Raw genomic sequence first — 20,357 nt, 5'->3', positions numbered from 1 at the left:
TGCACTCCCCCAAACGCTCAGTCCGGTGCTCGTTCACCCCCACCCCTCGGCCCCACAGTTCTTACGTCCCTACCCATCGTTTATTTTTTTATATTAATGTCTGTCTCCCCTACTATACTGTCAGCTTGGTGTGGGCAGGGAACACATCTGTTTACTGTTATATTGAACTCACCCAAGTGCTTAGTCCAGTGCTCTGTGCACAGTAAGTGCTCAGTAAACAGGATTGATTGATTGCTCTGCAGACTGTAAGCGCTCAATAAATACCGCTTATTGAAGCCGGTGGGGAGTCCAGGGTCAGTTAGGTGCAGGGATGGGGTCGGGCAAGGTGAGCGGAGACGAGTCCCCTTTGCCCCCAATTGGTTCCTCCTGGACTCAGTTTCCCCCACCATTCCCCAGCTCCTTGGGTTCCCCGGCCCGTACTTCTTGTAGCCCAAGACCAGCTCCAGGTAGTTGGTGGGAGTGACGTAGTTGTGTCGGCGTAATTCCAGGAGCATCTTCTGAGAGTAGCGGGCCACGGACCAGTGCATGGTCACAAAGATCTGGGCTACCTTCTTGTGGATCTGGGCCGGGAGGAAAGCTGAGTTCAGGGCCAGGGGCGAGGGGGCCGAGAGGTTGGAGTTGGAGGAAGGGAAGGTCAGAGGGGGCAAAGGGGTGTGATGGCCTTGGAGGCCCGGAGAGTCAGGGGCAGTCTGGAAGAAGCGTGGCCTAGTGGGAAGAGCCTGGGCTCGGGGGACGGAGGATCTGGGTTCTAATCTCGGCTCAGCCTACTGGATGGACTCGGGCAAGTCCTTTCGCTGCTGTGGGCCTCAGTTTCCTCCTCTGTCTAATGGGGATTCAGTCTCTGTTCTCCCTCTTACAGAGACTGGGAGCCCTGAGTGGGAAAGTGTCTGACCCGATGATATTGCAACTCCCCCAGCGCTTAGTATGGTTCTTGGCACATAGTAAGCACTTAACAAATGCCATAAAATTGGCTAGGGCCCATGACAGATTTTAGCCAGCCAGGCTCCGCCAATCTTCCACAGTCCTTTCTCTCTCTCTCTCTCTCTCTCATCCCCATTGCAACCATTTCAAGCTGAGTTGGGAGGGCAGGGGTCTTATAACAGTGTGTGTGTGTGTGTGTGTGTGTGTGTGTGTGTGAGAGAGAGAGAGAGAGAGAGAAAGAGAGAGCAGGGCAACAGGGTGTGTGGCAGTGGGGGCAAGGGCCTTTCAATAGTGTGTGGTTGTTCCATTCATACACAATTGTTCTTTGGATTGCTGGAGCCAACTTCCAGAAGCCACAGGGGCAACCACATGGGTTCTCCCACTCCCCCTGCTCTCTGCTCCTTGGAAAGGAGCCCAGTCCCACTTCCGACTGGAAGCGGATCCTCCTTCAACCCCATGGGCCAGATTGGACCGAGACCCTGGATTTCTGAGCCCTTCAGACGTCCCCTGGGGAGGGGGAAGGCCGGGCTGAGGCAGAGTTGGGTGGCGGGCGAGGGTGGGGAGGGCTGAGCAGGAGGTGGGGCTGGGGTGTGGTGGGGCCCGGGCAGGGAGCCTGGGGCTGGGCCCAGGCCAGCGGGCCCGAAAGGGCGCTCACCATCTCCTCGGTGCCCAGGTCGACGCCCACCAGGTACTTCTCGGCCACCTCCAGCAGAGCTTCCTGCGGCCACTCGGAGAACCAGTTGATGGTGGTGCAGTTGACCAGGGCCGGATACTGGCGGATCCAGTTCCTTGGGGAACGGGAACCCCGGTGGCCGGCCCGCTCTGACCAGGCCGCCAGCTCTGACCCCTCCAGGGTCCGTCGATATAATCTCCAGCAACCTATACCCCCTACCCCCTGCCCAGCTTCCCCCATGACTCCTCCTGGTCCCTCCTGGGACCCCTGCCCCTTCCCATTCTGACCAGGAGACCTCGGGTATCGGAACCCCCGGCCCACGTCCTCCCCCTGGCCTGGAATGCCCTCCCTCCGCACATCCGCCAAGCTAGCTCTCATTCTCTCTTCAAAGCCCTACTGAGAGCTCACCTCCTCCAGGAGGCCTTCCCACACAGAGCCCCCTCTTTCCTCTCATTCATTCATTCATTCATTCAATTGTATTTATTGAGCGCTTACTGTGTGCAGAGCACTCTACTAAGTGCTTGGGAAGTACAAGTTGGCAACATATAGAGACAGTCCCTACCCAACAGTGGGCTCATCCCCCCAGCCTTACCTCCTTCCCCTCCCCACAGCACCTGTATATATGTATATACGTTTATATTTATTACTCTATTTATTTATTTATTTTACTTGTACATATTTATTCTATTAATTTTATTTTGTTAATATGTTTGGTTTTGTTCTCTGTCTCCCCCTTCTAGACTGTGAGCCCACTGTTGGGTAGGGACTGTCTCTATATGTTGCCAACTTGGACTTCCCAAGCGCTTAGTACAGTGCTCTGAACACAGTAAGCGCTCAATAAATACGATTGATTGATTGATTCTAGACTGTGAGCCCGCTGTTGGGTAGGGGCCGTCTCTATATGTTGCCAACTTGGACTTCCCAAGCTCTGCACACAGTAAGCGCTCAATAAATACGATTGATTGATTGATTCTAGACTGTGAGCCCGCTGGTGGGTAGGGGCCGCCTCTATATGTTGCCAACTTGGACTTCCCAAGCTCTGCACACAGTAAGCGCTCAATAAATACGATTGAATGCGTGAAGGATTGAAGCCCTAGTGCCTGGGTCCACCGTCCGCAGGACCGAGTGCCATTAGGGGATGAGAGGGGTGGTCTGGTCTGGTCTGGGGGAACGGGCCAGGCTTGAGGGGAGGAGGAGTTTGGGAGAGGGTAGGGCTGGATCGGGGGTAAGTGGGAAGGGCTGGAGCCCACCACCATCATCATCATCATCAATCATATTTATTGAGCGCTTACTATGTGCAGAGCACTGTACTAAGCGCTTGGGAAGTACAAATTGGCAACATATAGAGACAGTCCCTACCCAACAGTGGGCTCACAGTGTAAAAGGGGGAGACAGAGAACAAAACCAAACATACTACAAAATAAAATAAATAGAATAGATATGTACAAATAAAATAAATAAATAAATAGAGTAAAAAATATGTACAAACATATATACATATATACAGGTGCTGTGGGGAAGGGAAGGAGGTAAAATGGGGGGGATGGAGAGGGGGATGAGGGGGAGAGGAAGGAAGGGGCTCAGTGTGGGAAGGCCTCCTGGAGGAGGTGAGCTCTCAGCAGGGCCTTGAAGGGAGGAAGAGAGCTAGCTTGGCGGATGGGCAGAGGGAGGGCATTCCGGGCCCAGGGGAGGACGTGGGCCGGGGGTCGATGGAGGGAAGGGAGAGGGTTAGATGGTGGGGACTTTAGGGGGCAGAGCTCACCTGAAGGGGTCTCCCACGGGGCTGAGACACAGCACAATGTGCAGGTTGTTGCGCACGCGCTCGATGAGGTAAGCAAAGAGGCTGTCGGGGGTTTCGGCCACCAGCTCGGCCCGGGCCGCCTCCACGATCAGCGTTTGGATCTGGAGAAGGGACGAATTGGCGGGGGGGGGGGGGGGGGGGGTCACGGAAAGCCTAGGGAGCTGGGAATGACGGGGGGCTGGGTCACCGACAGTGGGGTCCGAGGGAGCAGTCGCTGCGTGGGGCAGGTGTGACTTATTTTCGCGTCCATGTCGGACAGTAAGTTCCTTAAGGGCAGGAATTGCGTCTACTGACTCTATTGAGCTTCCCCAAGCGCTTGACTCAGGGCTCCGCGTGCGGTAAGCTCTCAATAAGTGCCACTGATGGATTGACTGATCGATTGGATCTTTTAGACTGTGAGCCCACTGTTGGGTAGGGACTGTCCCTATATGTTGCCAACTTGTACTTCCCAAGCGCTTAGTACAGTGCTCTGCACACAGTAAGCGCTCAATAAATACGATTGATTGATTGATTGGAGGGGTTGACAGAGCTGGGGAGCTGCATGTTACGGGGGAGAGGGAATTGCATAAACTCGGCGTGGGCAGGGAATGTGTCTGTTACATCACTCTAATGTCCTCTCCAAAGCACTTAGTACGGTGTTCTGCTCACAGTGAGTGCTCTATAAATATGATTGACTGAGAAGAATCACAGGGTCTTGTGGAAACAATAATCCTGAGCAAGCAGGGGGCTGGGCCGGGCCAACCAAGGTCCATGCCGGGATGTGGCGGGGAAGGCCTCGTGCTGGGGAGAGGGGCCGATCTGTGGCAGCTTGAGGGGCTCGGGGAGGCCGGACGGTGGGGACGGGAGCGTGGAGCGGGGGCACCTCCTCGAACTCCTCGGTCTTGTAGAGGTTGGGGACCTCGCCGGAACTGAGGATGTTATTGATGTCCTCCAGGAAGGAGTCGTCGGTGATCTGCGTGTCCACGAACAGGAAGGACGTGGCCTTGAGATCCACCCCGGCCTGCCGGTACAGTCTCTTGATATCTGAGGGAGGGAGACGGGTCAGAGGAGAGAAGCGGCGTGGGCCGGTGGTTAGAGCACCGGCCCGGGAGTCGGAAGGACCTGGGATCTCATCCCAGCTCCGCTGTTTGTCTGCTCTGGGACCTCGGGCAGGTCATTTTGGTTCTCTGGGTTCTCTGTAAAATGGGGATTGAGACTGTGAGCCCCACGTGGTACAGGGACTGCGTCCGACCTGATTAGCTTGTTTCTACCCCAGTGCTTAGTAAGGCGCCTGGCACATAGTAGGCACTTAACCGATGCTATTAAAAAAATGCAACCAAAGATTACCCCAGTGAGCCCTGTCTCATCGGGCGGGGGCTTGGGGGGCTGGGGACAGGTTTTCTTCCCGGACTAAGTGCTGTTGCCTTGAAGCAGTGATGGAGGGCATGTTTCCTCCCACCCTCCGATCCGGTCTGCACAATGAAGGTGGGCACGGTGGTCTCTGGCCACTCCACTATCCACCACCCCCGCCACCATCACCAGTAATCATCAACATCATCATCATCACTGTGGTATTAAGCGCTGCCTCTGTGATAAACACTGGGGTAAATGTGGGTAGGGAATGCATCTGTTTATTGTTGTATTATACTCTCCCAAACACTTAGTACAGTGCTCTGCAGACAGTAAGCACCCAATAGATACTATTTAATAATAATGATGGCATTTATTAAGCGCTTACTATGTGCAAAGCACTGTTCTAAGCGCTGGGGAGGTTACAAGGTGATCAGGTTGGCCCACGTGGGACTCACAGTCTTCATCCCCATTTTACAGATGAGGTAACTGAGGCCCAGAGAAGTGAAGTGACTTGCCCAAAGTCACACAGCTGACGGGTGGCGGAGTCGGGATTTGAACCCATGACCTCTGACTCCAAAGCCCGGGCTCTTTCCACCGAGCCGCGCTGCTTCTCTACTGAAGGATGAATGAATGAATGAATCCGAGATAATCAGGTCGGCCCCCGCCACTCCCTGTCCCAATCGAGGCTCTTAGTCTGAGGAGAGAGGCTGGGCATTTCATCCCCATTTTACAGATGAGAGCACTGAGGCCCTGAGAAGGGAAATTGACTTGCCCAGGGTCACCCAGCTAGTGAACGAAGGAGCCAGGTCCTCTGACCTTCCAGCCTGGGCTCTTTTTTTTTTTTTGATTCATTCATTCATTCATTCATTCATTCAATCATATTTATTGAGCACTGACTGTGTGCAGAGCACTGTACTAAGCGCTTGGGAAGTCCAAGTTGGCAACATATGGAGACAGTCCCTACCCAACAGTGGGCTCACAGTCTAGAAAGGGGAGACAGACAACAAAACAAAACATATTAACAAAATATTTGTTAGGCCCTTACTATGTGCTAGGTACTATACTAAGCGCTGGGGTAGATTCAAGCCCATCAGGACAGACACAATCCATGTCCCATGTGGCATGGGACACAGAAACTCCTTACCCTGGGCTTCAAAGCTGTCCATCCCCTCGCCCCCTCCTACCTCACCTCCCTTCTCTCCTTCTCCAGCCCAGCCCGCACCCTCCGCTCCTCTGCCGCTCACCTCCTCCCCGTACCTCGTTCTCGCCTGTCCCGCCGTCGACCCCCGGCCCCCGTCCTCCCCCGGGCCTGGAATGCCCTCCCTCTGCCCATCCGCCAAGCTCGCTCTCTTCCTCCCTTCAAGGCCCTACTGAGAGCTCACCTCCTCCAGGAGGCCTTCCCAGACTGAGCCCCCTCCTTCCTCTCCCCCTCATCCCCCTCTCCATCCCCCCAGCCTTACCTCCTTCCCTTCCCCACAGCACCTGTATATATGGATATATGTTTGTACAGATTTATTACTCTATTTATTGATTGATTTTACCTGTACATATCTATTCTATTTATTTTATTTTGTTACTATGTTTTGTTCTGTTCTCTGTCTCCCCCTTCTAGACTGTGAGCCCGCTGTTGGGTAGGGACTGTCTCTATATGTTGCCAACTTGGACTTCCCAAGCGCTTAGTTCAGTGCTCTGCACACAGGAAGCGCTCAATAAATACGATTGATTGATTGATTGATTGAGCCCACAGTTGGGTAGGGACCATCTCTATATGTTGCCAACTTGGACTTCCCAAGCGCTTAGTATGGTGCTCTGCACACAGTAAGCGCTCAATAAATACGATTGATTGATTGATTGATTGATTGAGCCCACAGTTGGGTAGGGACTGTCTCTATATGTTGCCAACTTGGACTTCCCAAGTGCTTAGTCCAGTGCTCTGCACACAGTAAGCGCTCAATAAATACAATTGATTGATTGATTGACTGATTGGGGCTCACAGTCTCCATCCCTATCTTACAGACGAGGGAAAGGAGACCCAGAGGAGGAAATCAATCAATCAATCAATTGTATTTATTGAAAGTGACTTGCCTAAGGCCACACAGCAGACAAGTGGCGGAGCTTTTCTCTTAGGCTGTGCCCACGCATCCCCTCTTGCCCTACCCCGAGCTCTTCTCCTTTGGGGGTCCCGCCGGCCCCCAACCCCAGGCTGGGCCCCAGACTCACCCTCCCGGAACTCCTGCTTGCGGTAGTGCTTGGTGGTCTCGATCTGGAAGGTGATGTACTCGCAGATGGAGGAAGCCAGGCGGGCCAGGCTCTGCCGCCCGCTGCCCCCGATGCCCACCAACAGCATGTTCCCGCGTGGCTGGCCGATCACACGCACGATGCGGGTGACTGGTGGGGGCAGAGAGAGGGGAGAGACCGGGGAGAGGCGGCGCGGTCAGTCGGGGAGAAGGGGTGCTGGGAGGGGGTGGCTTCCAGGCTGGTTAGGGGGATCAGGTGCTCCCTGGGGGGTCTGGGAGCAATCAATCAATCAATCAATCAATCGTATTTATTGAGCGCTTACTGTGTGCAGAGCACTGGACTAAGCGCTTGGGAAGTCCAAGTTGGCACCATATAGAGACAGTCAATCAATCAATCAATCAATCAATCATATTTACTGAGCACTTACTGTGTGCAGAGCATTGTACTAAGCACTTGGGAAGTCCAAGTTGGCACCATATAGAGACAGTCAATCAATCAATCAATCAATCAATCGTATTTATTGAGCGCTTACTGTGTGCAGAGCACTGGACTAAGCGCTTGGGAAGTCCAAGTTGGCACCATATAGAGACAGTCCCTACCCAACAGCGGGCTCACAGTCTAGAAGGGGGAGACAGAGAACAAAACCAAACATACTAACAAAATAAAATAAATAGAATAGATATGTACAAGAAAGATAAATAGAGTAATAAATATGTACAAACATATATACAGGTGCTGTGGGGAAGGGAAGGAGGTGAGATGGGGGGTGGAGAGGGGGACGAGGGGGTGTACAAACATATATACATATATACAGGTGCTGTGGGGAAGGGAAGGAGGTAAGATGGGGGGGATGGAGAGGAGGACGAGGGGGAGAGGAAGGAAGGGGCTCAGTGTGGGAAGGCCTCTTGGAGGAGGTGAGCTCTCAGTAGGGCCTTGATGGGAGGAAGAGAGCTAGCTGGGGGAGGAATGGGAACAGCTCTTTGCACACAGAGAGCTCTCCAGCGATACCAATGATCGATCGATCCCTCAATCACCCAAGCACCTCACCCCCTCATTCATTCATTCATTCAGTCGTATTTATTGAGCGCTTACCGTGCGCAGAGCACTGGACTAAGCGCTTGGGAAGTCCAAGTTGGCAACATAGAGGGACGGCCCCTGCCCAACTACGGGCTCACAGTCTAGAAGGGGGAGGCAGACAACAAAACGAAACATGTGGACAGGTGGCAAGTCGTCAGAACAAACAGAATTAAAGCTAAATGCACATCATTAACAAAATAAATGGAATAGTAAATATGTACAGAAGTACATAGAGAAGCAGCGTGGCTCAGTGGAAAGAGCCCGGGCTTTGGAGTCGGAGGTCGTGGGTTCGAATCCTGGCTCCGCCACATGTCCGCTGTGTGACCTTGGGCAAGTCACTTAGCTTCTCTGAGCCTCAGTTCCCTCATCTGTAAAATGGGGATTAAGACTGTGAGCCCCATGTGGAACAACCTGATCACCTTGATTCCCCCCCCCAGCGCTTAGAACAGTGCTTGGCACATAGTAAGTGCTTAACATCATTAGTATTATGGCACATAGTAAGCGCTTAACATCATTATTACTATGGCACATAGTAAGCGCTTAACAAATGTCATCATTATTATTATTATATTTGTACTTGTACATATTTGCTATTCTATTATTGCTCTCCCACTCCAACCCAGCCTGCACGCTTCGTTCCTCTAATGCCAACCTGCTCACTGGCCCTCCGTATCTCATCTGTCATCGATTTTATTTTGTTAATATGTTTTGTTCTGTCGCCTGTCTCCCCCTTCTAGACTGTGAGCCCGTAGTTGGGCAGGGACTGTCTCTCTATGTTGCCAACTTGGACTTCCCAAGCGCTTAGTCCAGTGCTCTGCACACAGTAAGCGCTCAATAAAGACGATTGAGGGACTGAATCTGTCTCAATAAATACGATTGAATGAATGAATGAGAGTAAGCGCTAGATAAACACCACAGATTGATTGTGAAATATGGCCCTTTTTCAGTGTTTACTACGTGCTGGGGCTGGGGTGGATACAAGATAATCAGATTGGACACATCCCTGTCCTACACAGGGTTTCCAGTCTAAGTAGGAGGAAGTGGAGTTTAATCTCCCTGTCCACATGTTTTGTTTTGCTGTCTGTCTCCCCCTTCTAGATTTTGAACCCGTTGGTGGGTAGGGACCGTCTCTAGATGTTGCCAACTTGGACTTCCCAAGTGCTTAGTCCAGTGCTCTGCACGCAGTAAGCGCTCAATAAATACGATTGATTGATTGATTGATTTAGCATCAGGCAGAAACTCCTCACCCTGGGCTTCAAGGCTGTCCATCACCTCGCCCCCTCCTACCTCACCTCCCTTCTCTCCTACTGCCCAGCCTGCACCCTCCGCTCCTCCGCCGCTAATCTCCTCACCGTACCTCGTTCTCGCCTGTCCCGCCATCGACCCCCGGCCCACGTCATCCCCCGGGCCTGGAATGGTCTCCCTCTGCCCATCCGCCAAGCTAGCTCTCTTCCTCCCTTCAAGGCCCTGCTGAGAGCTCACCTCCTCCAGGAGGCCTTCCCAGACTGAGCCCCTTCCTTCCTCTCCCCCTCGTCCCCCTCTCCATCCCCCCCATCTTATCTCCTTCCCTTCCCCACAGCACCTGTATATATGTATATATGGTTGTACATATTTATTACTCTATTTATTTATTTATTTATTTACTTGTACATATCTATCCTATTTATTTTATTTTGTTAGTATGTTTGGTTTTGTTCTCTGTCTCCCCCCTTTAGACTGTGAGCCCACTGTTGGGTAGGGACTGTCTCTATATGTTGCCAATTTGTACTTCCCAGCGCTTAGTACAGTGCTCTGCACATAGTAAGCGCTCAATAAATACGATTGATGATGATGATCCGCCAAGCTGGCTCTCTTCCTTCAAGGCCCTGCTGAGAGCTCACCTCCTCCAGGAGGCCTTCCCAGACTGAGCCCCTTCCTTCCTCTCCCCCTCGTCCCCCTCTCCATCCCCCCCATCTTACCTCCTTCCCTTCCCCACAGCACCTGTATAGATGTATATATGGTTGTACATATTTATTACTCTATTTATTTATTTACTTGTACATATCTATCCTATTTATTTTATTTTGTTAGTATCATCATCATCATCAATCGTATTTATTGAGCGCTTACTATGTGCAGAGCACTGTACTAAGCGCTTGGGAAGTACAAATTGGCAACATAGACAGTCCCTACCCAACAGTGGGCTCACAGTCTAAAAAGGGGAGACAGAGAACAAAACCAAACATACTAACAATCTATATAGATACATATATATGTATCTATGTAGATATCCATATAGATATATATAGATATCTACATAGATACATATATATATCTATACGTATATATTCATTTATTCATATATATATATATTTAAGTGCCGTGGAACTGTGGAGGAGGCAGGGCAAAGGAGTAAGTCATGGCGACACAGAAGGGAGTGGGAGCTGAGGAAAAGTGGGGCTTAGTCTGGGAATCCCAAGCGCTTAGTACAGTGCTCTGCACACAGTAAGCGCTCAATAAATATGATTGATTGATTGATTGATTGGGAAGGCCTCTTGGAGGAGATGGGCCTTCAGTAGAGCTTTGAAGGGGAGAAGAGTGACTGTCTGGCGGATTTGAGGAGGGAGGGCATTTCAAGCCAGAGGCAGCATGTGGGTCACGGGTTGGCGACGTGACAGACGAGATGGAGGCCCAGTGAGGAGGTTAGCGGCACCAATCAATCAATCAATCAATCAATCGTATTTATTGAGCGCTCACTGTGTGCAGAGCACTGCACCAAGCGCCTGGGAAGCACAAGTTGGCAACACATAGAGACAGTCCCTACCCAACAGTGGGCTCACAGTCTAAAAGGGGGAGACAGAAAACAAAATACGATTGATTGATTGATTGATTTAGTTAGTATGTTTGGTTTTGTTCTCTGTCTCCCCCTTTTAGACCGTGAGCCCACTGTTGGGTAGGGACTGTCTCTATATGTTGCCAATTTGTACTTCCCAAGCGCTTAGTCCAGTGCTCTGCACATAGTAAGCGCTCAATAAATACGATCGATGATGATGATGATCTCCCTGTCCACATGTTTCGTTTCGCTGTCCGTCTCCCCCTTCTAGATTTTGAACCCGTTGGTGGGTAGGGACCGTCTCTAGATGTTGCCAGCTTGGACTTCCCAAGCGCTTAGTCCAGTGCTCTGCACGCAGTAAGCGCTCAATAAAGACGATTGAGGGACTGAATCTGTCTCGCCACGTCCCGCCTCTGGCCTGGAATGCCCTCGCCCTTCCCATCGGACAGACCACCGCTCTCCCCCTAATAAAATCCCGTCTCCTCCAAGGGGCCTTCCCCGACCAGGCCCTCATTCCCTCTCCTCCCTCTCCCCTCTGCGGGGGCCGGGGTGTCCGGGCTCACTGTGCTCGACGGCCTCTCGGAAGAGGACCAGGTGCATGGGGATGACGCCGGGTGTCAGGTTGTAGTCTTCCAGAGCCGCTTCCATGGCCGCCTTCAGCACCCCCAGGTCCGTCAGGTCTTCGTACACCTTGGGCTCCCGCAGGAAGTCCCCTGGAGAGGGTGGGAGGGTGGGGGTGGGTTAGCAGGACCTCCATCTCCCCTCTCCCCCACCGAGTCAGGAGTCCGGTCCCTCCCACCCCGGGTCCTCACCGAACATGGGTGAACGACGGTTGGGGCAGAGGTTGTGGAAGGTGAGGTCGAAGAAGGTGCCCAGCTTGTCGCTCAGGATGGCCACGAACGTCTCGAGGTCCCCGGAGTCCACCAGGCGGTCCGAGAACACCCTGGGGACCAGGGGGCGCGGGGCAGGGCACACTTGGAGGACCCCCCTAATCATCGCCTTGCCTCGCTCCCTTTATTATGACGATGACGATGGCATTGAGCCCACTGTCTTTTCGACCGTGAGCCCACTGTTGGGTAGGGACTGTCTCTATATGTTGCCAATTTGTACTTCCCAAGCGCTCAGTACAGTGCTCTGCACATAGCAAGCGCTCAATAAATACGATTGATGATGATTTGTTAAGCACTTACTATGTGCAAAGCACTCTTCTAAGCGCTGGGGAGGTTACAAGGTGATCAGGTTGTCCCACGGGGGGCTCACAGTCTTCATCCCCATTTTACAGATGAGGGAACTGAGGCGCCGACTGGAGTGACTTGCCCAAGGTCACACAGGGACTGTATATGTTGCCGACTTGTACTTCCCAAGCGCTTAGTACAGTGCTCTGCACACAGTAAGCGCTCAATAAATACGATTGATGATGATGGTGGTGGAGTGGGGATTCGAACCCAAAGCCCGGGCTCTTTCCACGGGGCCATGCTGTCTTTCTTCTTCCCCATCTCCCAGGCCACAGAACGTACGTCCAAATCTATCATTTCTTTATTTCTGTTCATGTCCGTCTCCCCACCTCTAGACTGTAAGCTCATTGTATGCAGGGAATGTGTCTGATTTTTTTATTTTTATTTTAATGGCATTTATTAAGTGCTTACTATGTGCAAAGCACTGTTCTAAAAGCTGGGGGGGGGGGGGTTAGAAAGTGATCCGGTTGTCCCACGGGGGGCTCACCGTCTTAAGCCCCATTTTACAGATGAGGTCATACTGAGAAGCAGCGTGACTCAGTGGAAAGAGCCTGGGCTTTGGAGTCCAAGGCCAGGGGTTCAAATCCCGGCTCTGCCAATTGCCAGCTGTGTGACTTTAATCCCCATTTTCCAGATGAGGGAACTGAGGCCCAGAGCGGTGAAGTGACTTGCCCAAGGTCACACTTACTCTATTTTGTACTTATTACTCTATTTTGTACTTATTACTTTATTTTTTACTATTACTCTATTTTTTACGATTACTCTATTTTTTACTTATCACTCTATTTTTTACTATTACTCTATTTTTTACTTATTACTCCATTTTTTATTATTACTCTATTTTTTAATTATTCTATTTTTTACTATTACTCTATTTTTTACTTATTACTCTATTTTTACTTACTCTATGTTTTACTTAATACTCCATTTTTTACTATTACCCTATTTTTTACTTATTACCCTATTTTTTACTTATTACTCTATTTTTTACTATTACTCTATTTTTTACTTATTACCTTATTTTTTACTATTACTCTATTTTTTACTTATTACTCTTTTTTACTTATTACTCTATTTTTTACTATTACTCTATTTTTTACTTATTACTCTATGTTTTACTTATTACTCTATGTTTTACTTAATACTCTATTTTTTACTATTACCCTATTTTTTACTCATTACCCTATTTTTTACTTATTACTCTATTTTTTACTATTAGTCTATTTTTTTACTTATTACCTTATTTTTTACTATTACTCTATTTTTTACTTACTACTCTATTTTTTACTTATTACTCTATTTTTTACTATTACTCTATTTTTTACTTATTACTCTATTTTTTACTTATTACTCTATGTTTTACTTAATACTCTATGTTTTACTTAATACTCCATTTTTTACTATTACCCTATTTTTTACTTATTACTCTATTTCTTACTATTACTCTATTTTTTACTATTACTCTATTTTTTACTTATTACTCTATTTTTTACTATTACTCTATTTTTACTTATTATCTATTTTTTACTATTACTCTATTTTTTACTTATTACTCTATTTTTTACTTATTACTCTATTTTTCACTTATTACTCTATTTTTTACTTATCTATTTTTTACTTATTACTCTATTTTTCACTCATTACTCTATTTTTTACTTATCTATTATTTACTATTACTCTATTTTTTACTATTACTCTATTTTTTACTTCTTATTACTCTATTTTTTACTGACTATTTTTTACTTATTACCCTATTTTTTACTATTACCCTATTTTTTACTTATTCCTCTATTTTTTACTTATTACTCTATTTTTTACTTGTACATATTTATTATCCTATTTACTTTGTTAATGATGAGCATATAGCTTCGACACCCACCTCCACGTTTTGTCGTCTGTCTCCCCCTTCTAGACTGTGAGCCCGTTGTTGGGTAGGGACCGTCTCTTTATGTCGCCGACTGGCACTTCCCAAGCGCTCAGTCCAGTGCTCTGCACACAGTAAGCGCTCAATAAATACGAATGAATGAATGAATGGCAATTGGCGGACAACTGGAGGACCTCTGACTCCAAAGCCTGGGCTGGTTCTTCTGATTCCCAGGCCTGGGCTCTTTCAATCAATCAATCGTATTTATTGAGCACTTACTGTGTGCAGAGCACTGGACTAAGCGCTTGGGAAGTACAAGTTGGCAACATATAGAGACAGTCCCTACCCAACAGTGGGCTCACTAGGCCCTGCTGCTTCCCATAGTAAGCATTAAGCGCTTACTATGAGCCAAGGGCAGCGAATGTGTCTGTTCTATCAATCATCCAATCAATCAATCGTATTTAGTGAGCGCTTACTGTGTGCAGAGCACTGTACTAAGCGCTTGGGAAGCACAAGTTGGCAACACAACTTCTATTGTTCTGTCACCCTCTCTGAAGCACTTACTCCAGTGTTCGGCACACAGTAAGGCGACCAATAGATACGACCGACCGACCAAGTGCTGGGGGGGGGATTCAGAACAGTCAGGATGGACACAGTCCCTGTATCCCATGGGACTTCCAGTCTAATAATAATAATAATAATAATAATAATAATAATAATGGTATTTGTTAAGCGCTTACTATGTGCAAAGCACTGTTCTAAGCGCTGGGGTAGAGACAAGGTAATCAGGTTGTCCCACGTGGGGCTCACATGTCAGCTGTGTGACTTTGGGCAAGTCACTTAACTTCTCTGGGCCTCAGTTCCCTCATCTGTAAAATGGGAATGAAGACTGTGAGCCCCCTGTGGGACCACCTGATCACCTTGTAACCTCCCCAGCGCTTAGAACAGTGCTTTGCACATAGTAAGCGCCTAATAAATGCCATCATCAAGCGCTTAGTACAGTGCTCTGCACACAGGAAGCGCTCAATAAATACAATTGATGATTGATGATGATCAATCGTATTTATTGAGTGCTTACTATGTGCAGAGCACTGTACTAAGCGCTTGGGAAGTGATTATTATTCATCCTCATTTTACAGATGAGGGAACTGAGGCCCAGAGAAGTGAAGTGACTTGCCCAAAGTCACACAGCCGGCAAGTGGCGGAGCCGGGATTTGAACCCACGACCTCTTGACTCCAAAGCCCGGGCTCTTTCCACTGAGCCACGCTGCTTCAGGATAAGGAATAAGGTGGGAGACGGAGGGCTGGGGGACAAGGAGTGGGAATACAGTGGGGAGCAGGGGTTGGGGGGCATGGGGGCGGCCGCCTCACCGGAAACATTCGTGGATCCAGAGGCGCGTGAGGCTGGATTTGGTATCGTGGAAGTCTTTGTTGGCTCTCAGCATTCCCTGGAACACCTAGGAGGATCCCGGCCGGTCGGTGGGAAGGGGGCCGAAGGATCGGAGCCGAGGCCGGGCCCCGTCCCCAAAGTCCGGCTGGACCAAACCCCCTCCCCACTGTGGACTGGAAGCTCCTTGTGGGGCAGGAATTGTGTCTACCAACTCTATTGCTCAGTACTTCCCCAAGCCCTTAGTTCAGGGCTTTGCACTTGTATATATGTATATATGTTTGTACATATTTATTACTCTATTTATTTATTTTACTTGTACATATCTATTCTATTTTATTTTGTTAGTACGGTTGGTTTTGTTCTCTGTCTCCCCCTTTTAGACTGTGAGCCCACTGTTGGGTAGGGACCGTCTCTATATGTTGCCAACTGAGCAGCATGGCTCGGTGGAAAGAGCCCGGGCTTTGGAGTCAGAGGTTGTGGGTTCGAATCCCGGCTCTGCCAATTGTCAGCTGTGTGACTTTGGGCCAGTCACTGCACTTCTCTGTGCCTCAGTTCCCCCATCTGTAAAATGGGGATGAAGACTGTGAGCCCCCCGTGGGACAACCTGATCACCTTGTAACCTCCCCAGCACTTAGAACAGTGCTTTGCACATAGTAAGCGCTTAATAAATGCCATTATTATTATTAGAAGAGTTCGATAAATACCCTGGATTGATTGATCGTTGGGGGTTGGTGGGGCTGGACTGGGTGTTAGGGAGACTGTGACTGTGAGCCCACTGTTGGGTAGGGACGGTCTCTATATGTTGCCGACTTGTCCTTCCCAAGCGCTTAGTACAGTGCTCTGCACACAGTAAGCGCTCAATAAATACGATTGATTGATTGATTGATTGATTGATTGATTGAGGGAGGGAGGGGATGGGCATGGAGGCGGGGGTTAGGGGGAGGCCCGACCTTGGAAATGTCCCGCATGTTGAAGAGGTAGTGAATCTTGGCCGGGGTGGGCAGGAAGCGCTGGACCACAGTGTTGTACACCTCCACCGTGGCCTCCGTCACCACGTTCCCGATGGGTTTCATCTCCTCTTCGAACTCCTGCAGTTTCTGGTTCATCATGGTGCCGAAGATGCGCCGGATCTGGGACTCCTTCCGTGCCGGGGGAAGGGGAGCCGGCTCAGGGCGGGGGGCGGTCCCCCTCGGCGACCCCCGAGCACCCCCACACTCCACGGAGACCACCGCTCGGCCTCCTCTAGGCGGGGAGCTCGTTGTGGGCAGGGAATGTGTCTGCTAAATCTGTTGGATTGGACTCTAGACTTCTAATCAATCAATCAATCAATCAATCGTATTTATTGAGCGCTTACTGCGTGCAGAGCACTGGACTAAGCGCTTGGGAAGTCCAAGTTGGCAACATATAGAGACAGTCCCTACCCAACAGTGGGCTCACAGTCTAGAAGGGGGAGACAGACAACAAAACAAAACATATTAACAAATTAAAATAAATAGACTGTGAGCTCACTGTTGGGTAGGGACCGTCTCTATATGCTGCCAACTTGGACTTCCCAAGCGCTTAGTACAGTGCTCTGCACACAGTAAGCGCTCAATAAAGACGATTGATTGATTGATGGACTCTCCCAAGTGCTCAGTGCACGTGGTGAGCGCTCAATAAATACCACTGATTGTGGGCAGAGGACGTGTCTCCCAGCTCTATTGGATCGGACTCACCCAAGCGCTCAGTCCAGTGCCCTGCACACAGTGAGTGCTCAATAAATACCATTATGTCCACACACCTGTATATATGTATATATGTTTGTACATATTTATTACTCTATTTATTTATTTATTTTACTTGTACGTATCTATTCTATTAATTTTATTTTGTTAATATGTTTGGTTTTGTTCTCCGTTTCCCCCTTCTAGACTGTGAGGCCACTGTTGGGTAGGGACCGTCTCTATATGTTGCCAACTTGGACTTCCCAAACGCTTAGTCCAGTGCTCTGCACACAGTAAGCGCTCAATAAATACGATTGATTGATTGATTCTAGACTGTGAGCCCGCTGCTGGGTAGGGACGGTCTCTATATGTGGCCAACTTGCAGTTCCCAAGCGCTTAGCACAGTGCTCTGCACCCAGTAAGCGCTCAATAAATACGATTGATTGATTGATTCTAGACTGTGAGCCCGCTGTTGGGTAGGGACGGTCTCTCTATGTGGCCAACTTGCACTTCCCAAGCGCTTAGCACAGTGCTGTGCACACAGTAAGCGCTCAATAAATACGATTGCATGAATGAATAGACTGTCAGCTCGTCGTGGGCTGTTGATTGTTCTACTGTCCTCTCCCAAGCACTCAGTCCAGTGCTCCGCACCCAGGGAGCGCTCAGTAAATACCCCGGGATGATGGGTGGATGGCTTGTATGGGTCCTCACCGTGGGGAAGGTCATGTTAATGAGGTTGAAGCGACTCTGGAGGCGGGCGGAGATGACCGTCCGGCCTCCTCCCGGGGGTCCCATGGCAGCCATCAGCAACATGTCCTGGAGGGCCGGGGGGAGACACGGGGGACACAGACCCGTCATCACGCGTGTTCAGCTCTTAGTACACCGCCTGGCATAGTAAGAGCTTAAATACCATTGAAAAAAAAAAAAGAAGTACCATGAAAGTACCACTAAAATACATTAAATAATGTATTTAATAATAATGTATAATTAATAATACTGTATTTAATACATTAAATACCTGTATATATGCTTGTACGCATTTATTACTCCATTTATTTATTTATTTTACTTGTACATATCTATTCTATTTATTTTATTTTGTTAACATGTTTGGTTTTGTTCTCTGTTTCCCCCTACTAGACTGTGAGCCCGCTGTTGGGTCGGGACCGTCTCTATATCATCATCAATCGTATTTATTGAGCGTTTACTGTGTGCAGAGCACTGGACTAAGCGCTTCGGAAGTACAAGATGGCAACATATAGAGACAGTCCCTACCCAACAGTGGGCTCACAGTCTAAAAGGGGGAGACAGAGAACAAAACCAAGCATACTAGCAAAATAAAATAAATAGAATAGATATGTACAAGTAAAATAAATAAATAAATAGAGTAATAAATATGTAGACATATATACAGGTGCTGTGGGGAAGGGAAGGAGGTAAGATGGGGGGATGGAGATGGGGGGATGGAGGGGGCGGATGGGGATGTTGCCAACTTGGATTTCCCAAGCGCTTAGTCCAGTGCTCTGCACACAGTAAGCGCTCAATAAATACGATTGAATGAATGAATGATCCTGACTGAGTCCCCCATCTGTATGGTGGCAGCATCCCTGTTGCTTGGCAGCACCCACCCCAACTGCCTCCCGTCTGTTGCCATGGAGATTGCCCTGGCAACGGGATGTGGCTCAGCTCCTAGGACCAGCCAGTATGGGGGTCCCCGGATGCTACCAGAGAGCAGAGGTTGGGGGAGAATGGACAAGCGCTTAGTCCAGTGCTCTGCACACAGTAAGCGCTCAATAAATACGATTGAATGGATGTGGCAGGGGGCTCCTGGGTCCCCGGGGTGGGGGGAAGGAGAATGGGCCCACCTTTAGAGGAGACCTGGGGGCAGCGAGTCCGTGGCCGCGGGAGAGACGGGAGTCTGGGGGCACAGACGTAGTGACGCCCTGGGAGTCAGGTGTTGGAGGTGTGAGGAGTCAGGTCCCCACAGCACATATGTATATACCTGTAATTTCTTTATCTATCTACTTATTTATATATATTGGCGTCCATCTCCCCCGCTAGACTTTGAGCTCAGTGTGGGTGAGGAATGGGCCTGTTTGTTGTTCTCCTGTCCCCTCCCAAGTACAGTGCTTTGCCCCCAGTAAGCGCTCAATAAATACGACCGAAGGAATGACTGAACGGATGGTATCCATGGAGGGGAGGAGGGGCTGTGGGAATTGATAATGGGAATAATAATGGTGGGATTCGCTTCACTCACAGCCACTTTTTGGGGCATTTTTTCCTTTCCAAAAAAAGTGGCTTCCCCTCCTCCTCCACGCATTGGTGCATAGGAGGCTTTTAGACTGTGAGCCCACTGTTGGGCAGGGACTGTCTCTAGATGTTGCCAACTTCCCAAGCGCTTAATACAGTGGCCCTACTGAGAGCTCACCTCCTCCAGGAGGCCTTCCCAGACTGAGCCCCTTCCTTCCTCTGCCCCTCGCCCCCCTCTCCATCCCCCCCATCTTACCCCCTTCCCTTCCCCACAGCACCTGTATATATGTTTGTACATATTTATTACTCTATTTATTTATCTTACTGGTACATATTCTATTTATTTTGTTAATATATTTTGTTTTGTTGTCTGTCTCCCCCTTCTAGACTGTGAGCCCACTGTTGGGTAGGGACCGTCTCTATACGTTGCCAACTTGGACTTCCCAAGCACTTAGTCCAGTGCTCTGCACACAGTAAGTGCTCAATAAATACGATTGAATGAATGAATGAATGTTCATTAAGCACCTATGACGTGCCAAGTCATGAGGTAAACACGCTAAAATCAGATTGGACCCAGCCCTGTTCCACCCAGGGTTCTTGGTCAGATAATAAGGATAACTGGGGCGCGGGTTCCGTGCTTACTCTGGGCCAAGCGCTGTGCTTTGCCCCAAGGTTGTTACAAAGAGAATCAGATCAGACACCATCCCTGTCCCTCACGGGCCCCCCTGGGTTCCAATCCTGGCCCCACCACTTGCCTGCTGTGTGACTGTGGGCAAGTCACTTCACTTTTCGGGCCTCAGTTTCCTCCACAACAAAATGGGGATTCAACACCTGCTCTCCCTCCCACTTAGACAGTGAGCCCTGGATGGGACAGGGATGAACTCGAACTCGTATCGGTCCCAGCACTTAAAACGGTGCTGGACATATCATCATCATCAATCGTATTTATTGAGCGCTTACTGTGTGCAGAGCACTGGACTAAGCCCTTGGGAAGTACAAATTGGCAACATATAGAGACAGTCCCTGCCCAACACCCGCCGTTGGGGAGGGACCATCTCTGT

At 49.4% G+C, this 20,357-nt stretch overlaps 1 protein-coding gene across 1 annotated transcript in view; it reads right to left on the bottom strand.

Moving 5' to 3' along the window:
• Nucleotides 1-20,357, bottom strand: part of DNAH2 (dynein axonemal heavy chain 2) — a 204,084-nt gene that overhangs the window by 41,894 nt on the left and 141,833 nt on the right. The window contains exons 51-60 of the mRNA XM_038768829.1: nt 17,758-17,862; nt 16,294-16,482; nt 15,325-15,410; nt 11,667-11,797; nt 11,418-11,567; nt 6,948-7,115; nt 4,258-4,418; nt 3,357-3,496; nt 1,577-1,709; nt 421-560 (exon numbers count right to left, since the gene is read on the bottom strand). Coding sequence (XP_038624757.1) covers nt 421-560; nt 1,577-1,709; nt 3,357-3,496; nt 4,258-4,418; nt 6,948-7,115; nt 11,418-11,567; nt 11,667-11,797; nt 15,325-15,410; nt 16,294-16,482; nt 17,758-17,862 — 1,403 coding nt within the window. The remainder of the gene's footprint in view (nt 1-420; nt 561-1,576; nt 1,710-3,356; nt 3,497-4,257; nt 4,419-6,947; nt 7,116-11,417; nt 11,568-11,666; nt 11,798-15,324; nt 15,411-16,293; nt 16,483-17,757; nt 17,863-20,357) is intronic.

This window comes from Tachyglossus aculeatus, chromosome Y4 (genome assembly GCF_015852505.1).
Source record: "Tachyglossus aculeatus isolate mTacAcu1 chromosome Y4, mTacAcu1.pri, whole genome shotgun sequence".
In the NCBI taxonomy this organism is placed as follows: domain Eukaryota; kingdom Metazoa; phylum Chordata; class Mammalia; order Monotremata; family Tachyglossidae; genus Tachyglossus; species Tachyglossus aculeatus.
Note: the sequence above shows the minus strand (reverse complement) of the source record. Positions and strands in the feature narration are given on the sequence as shown.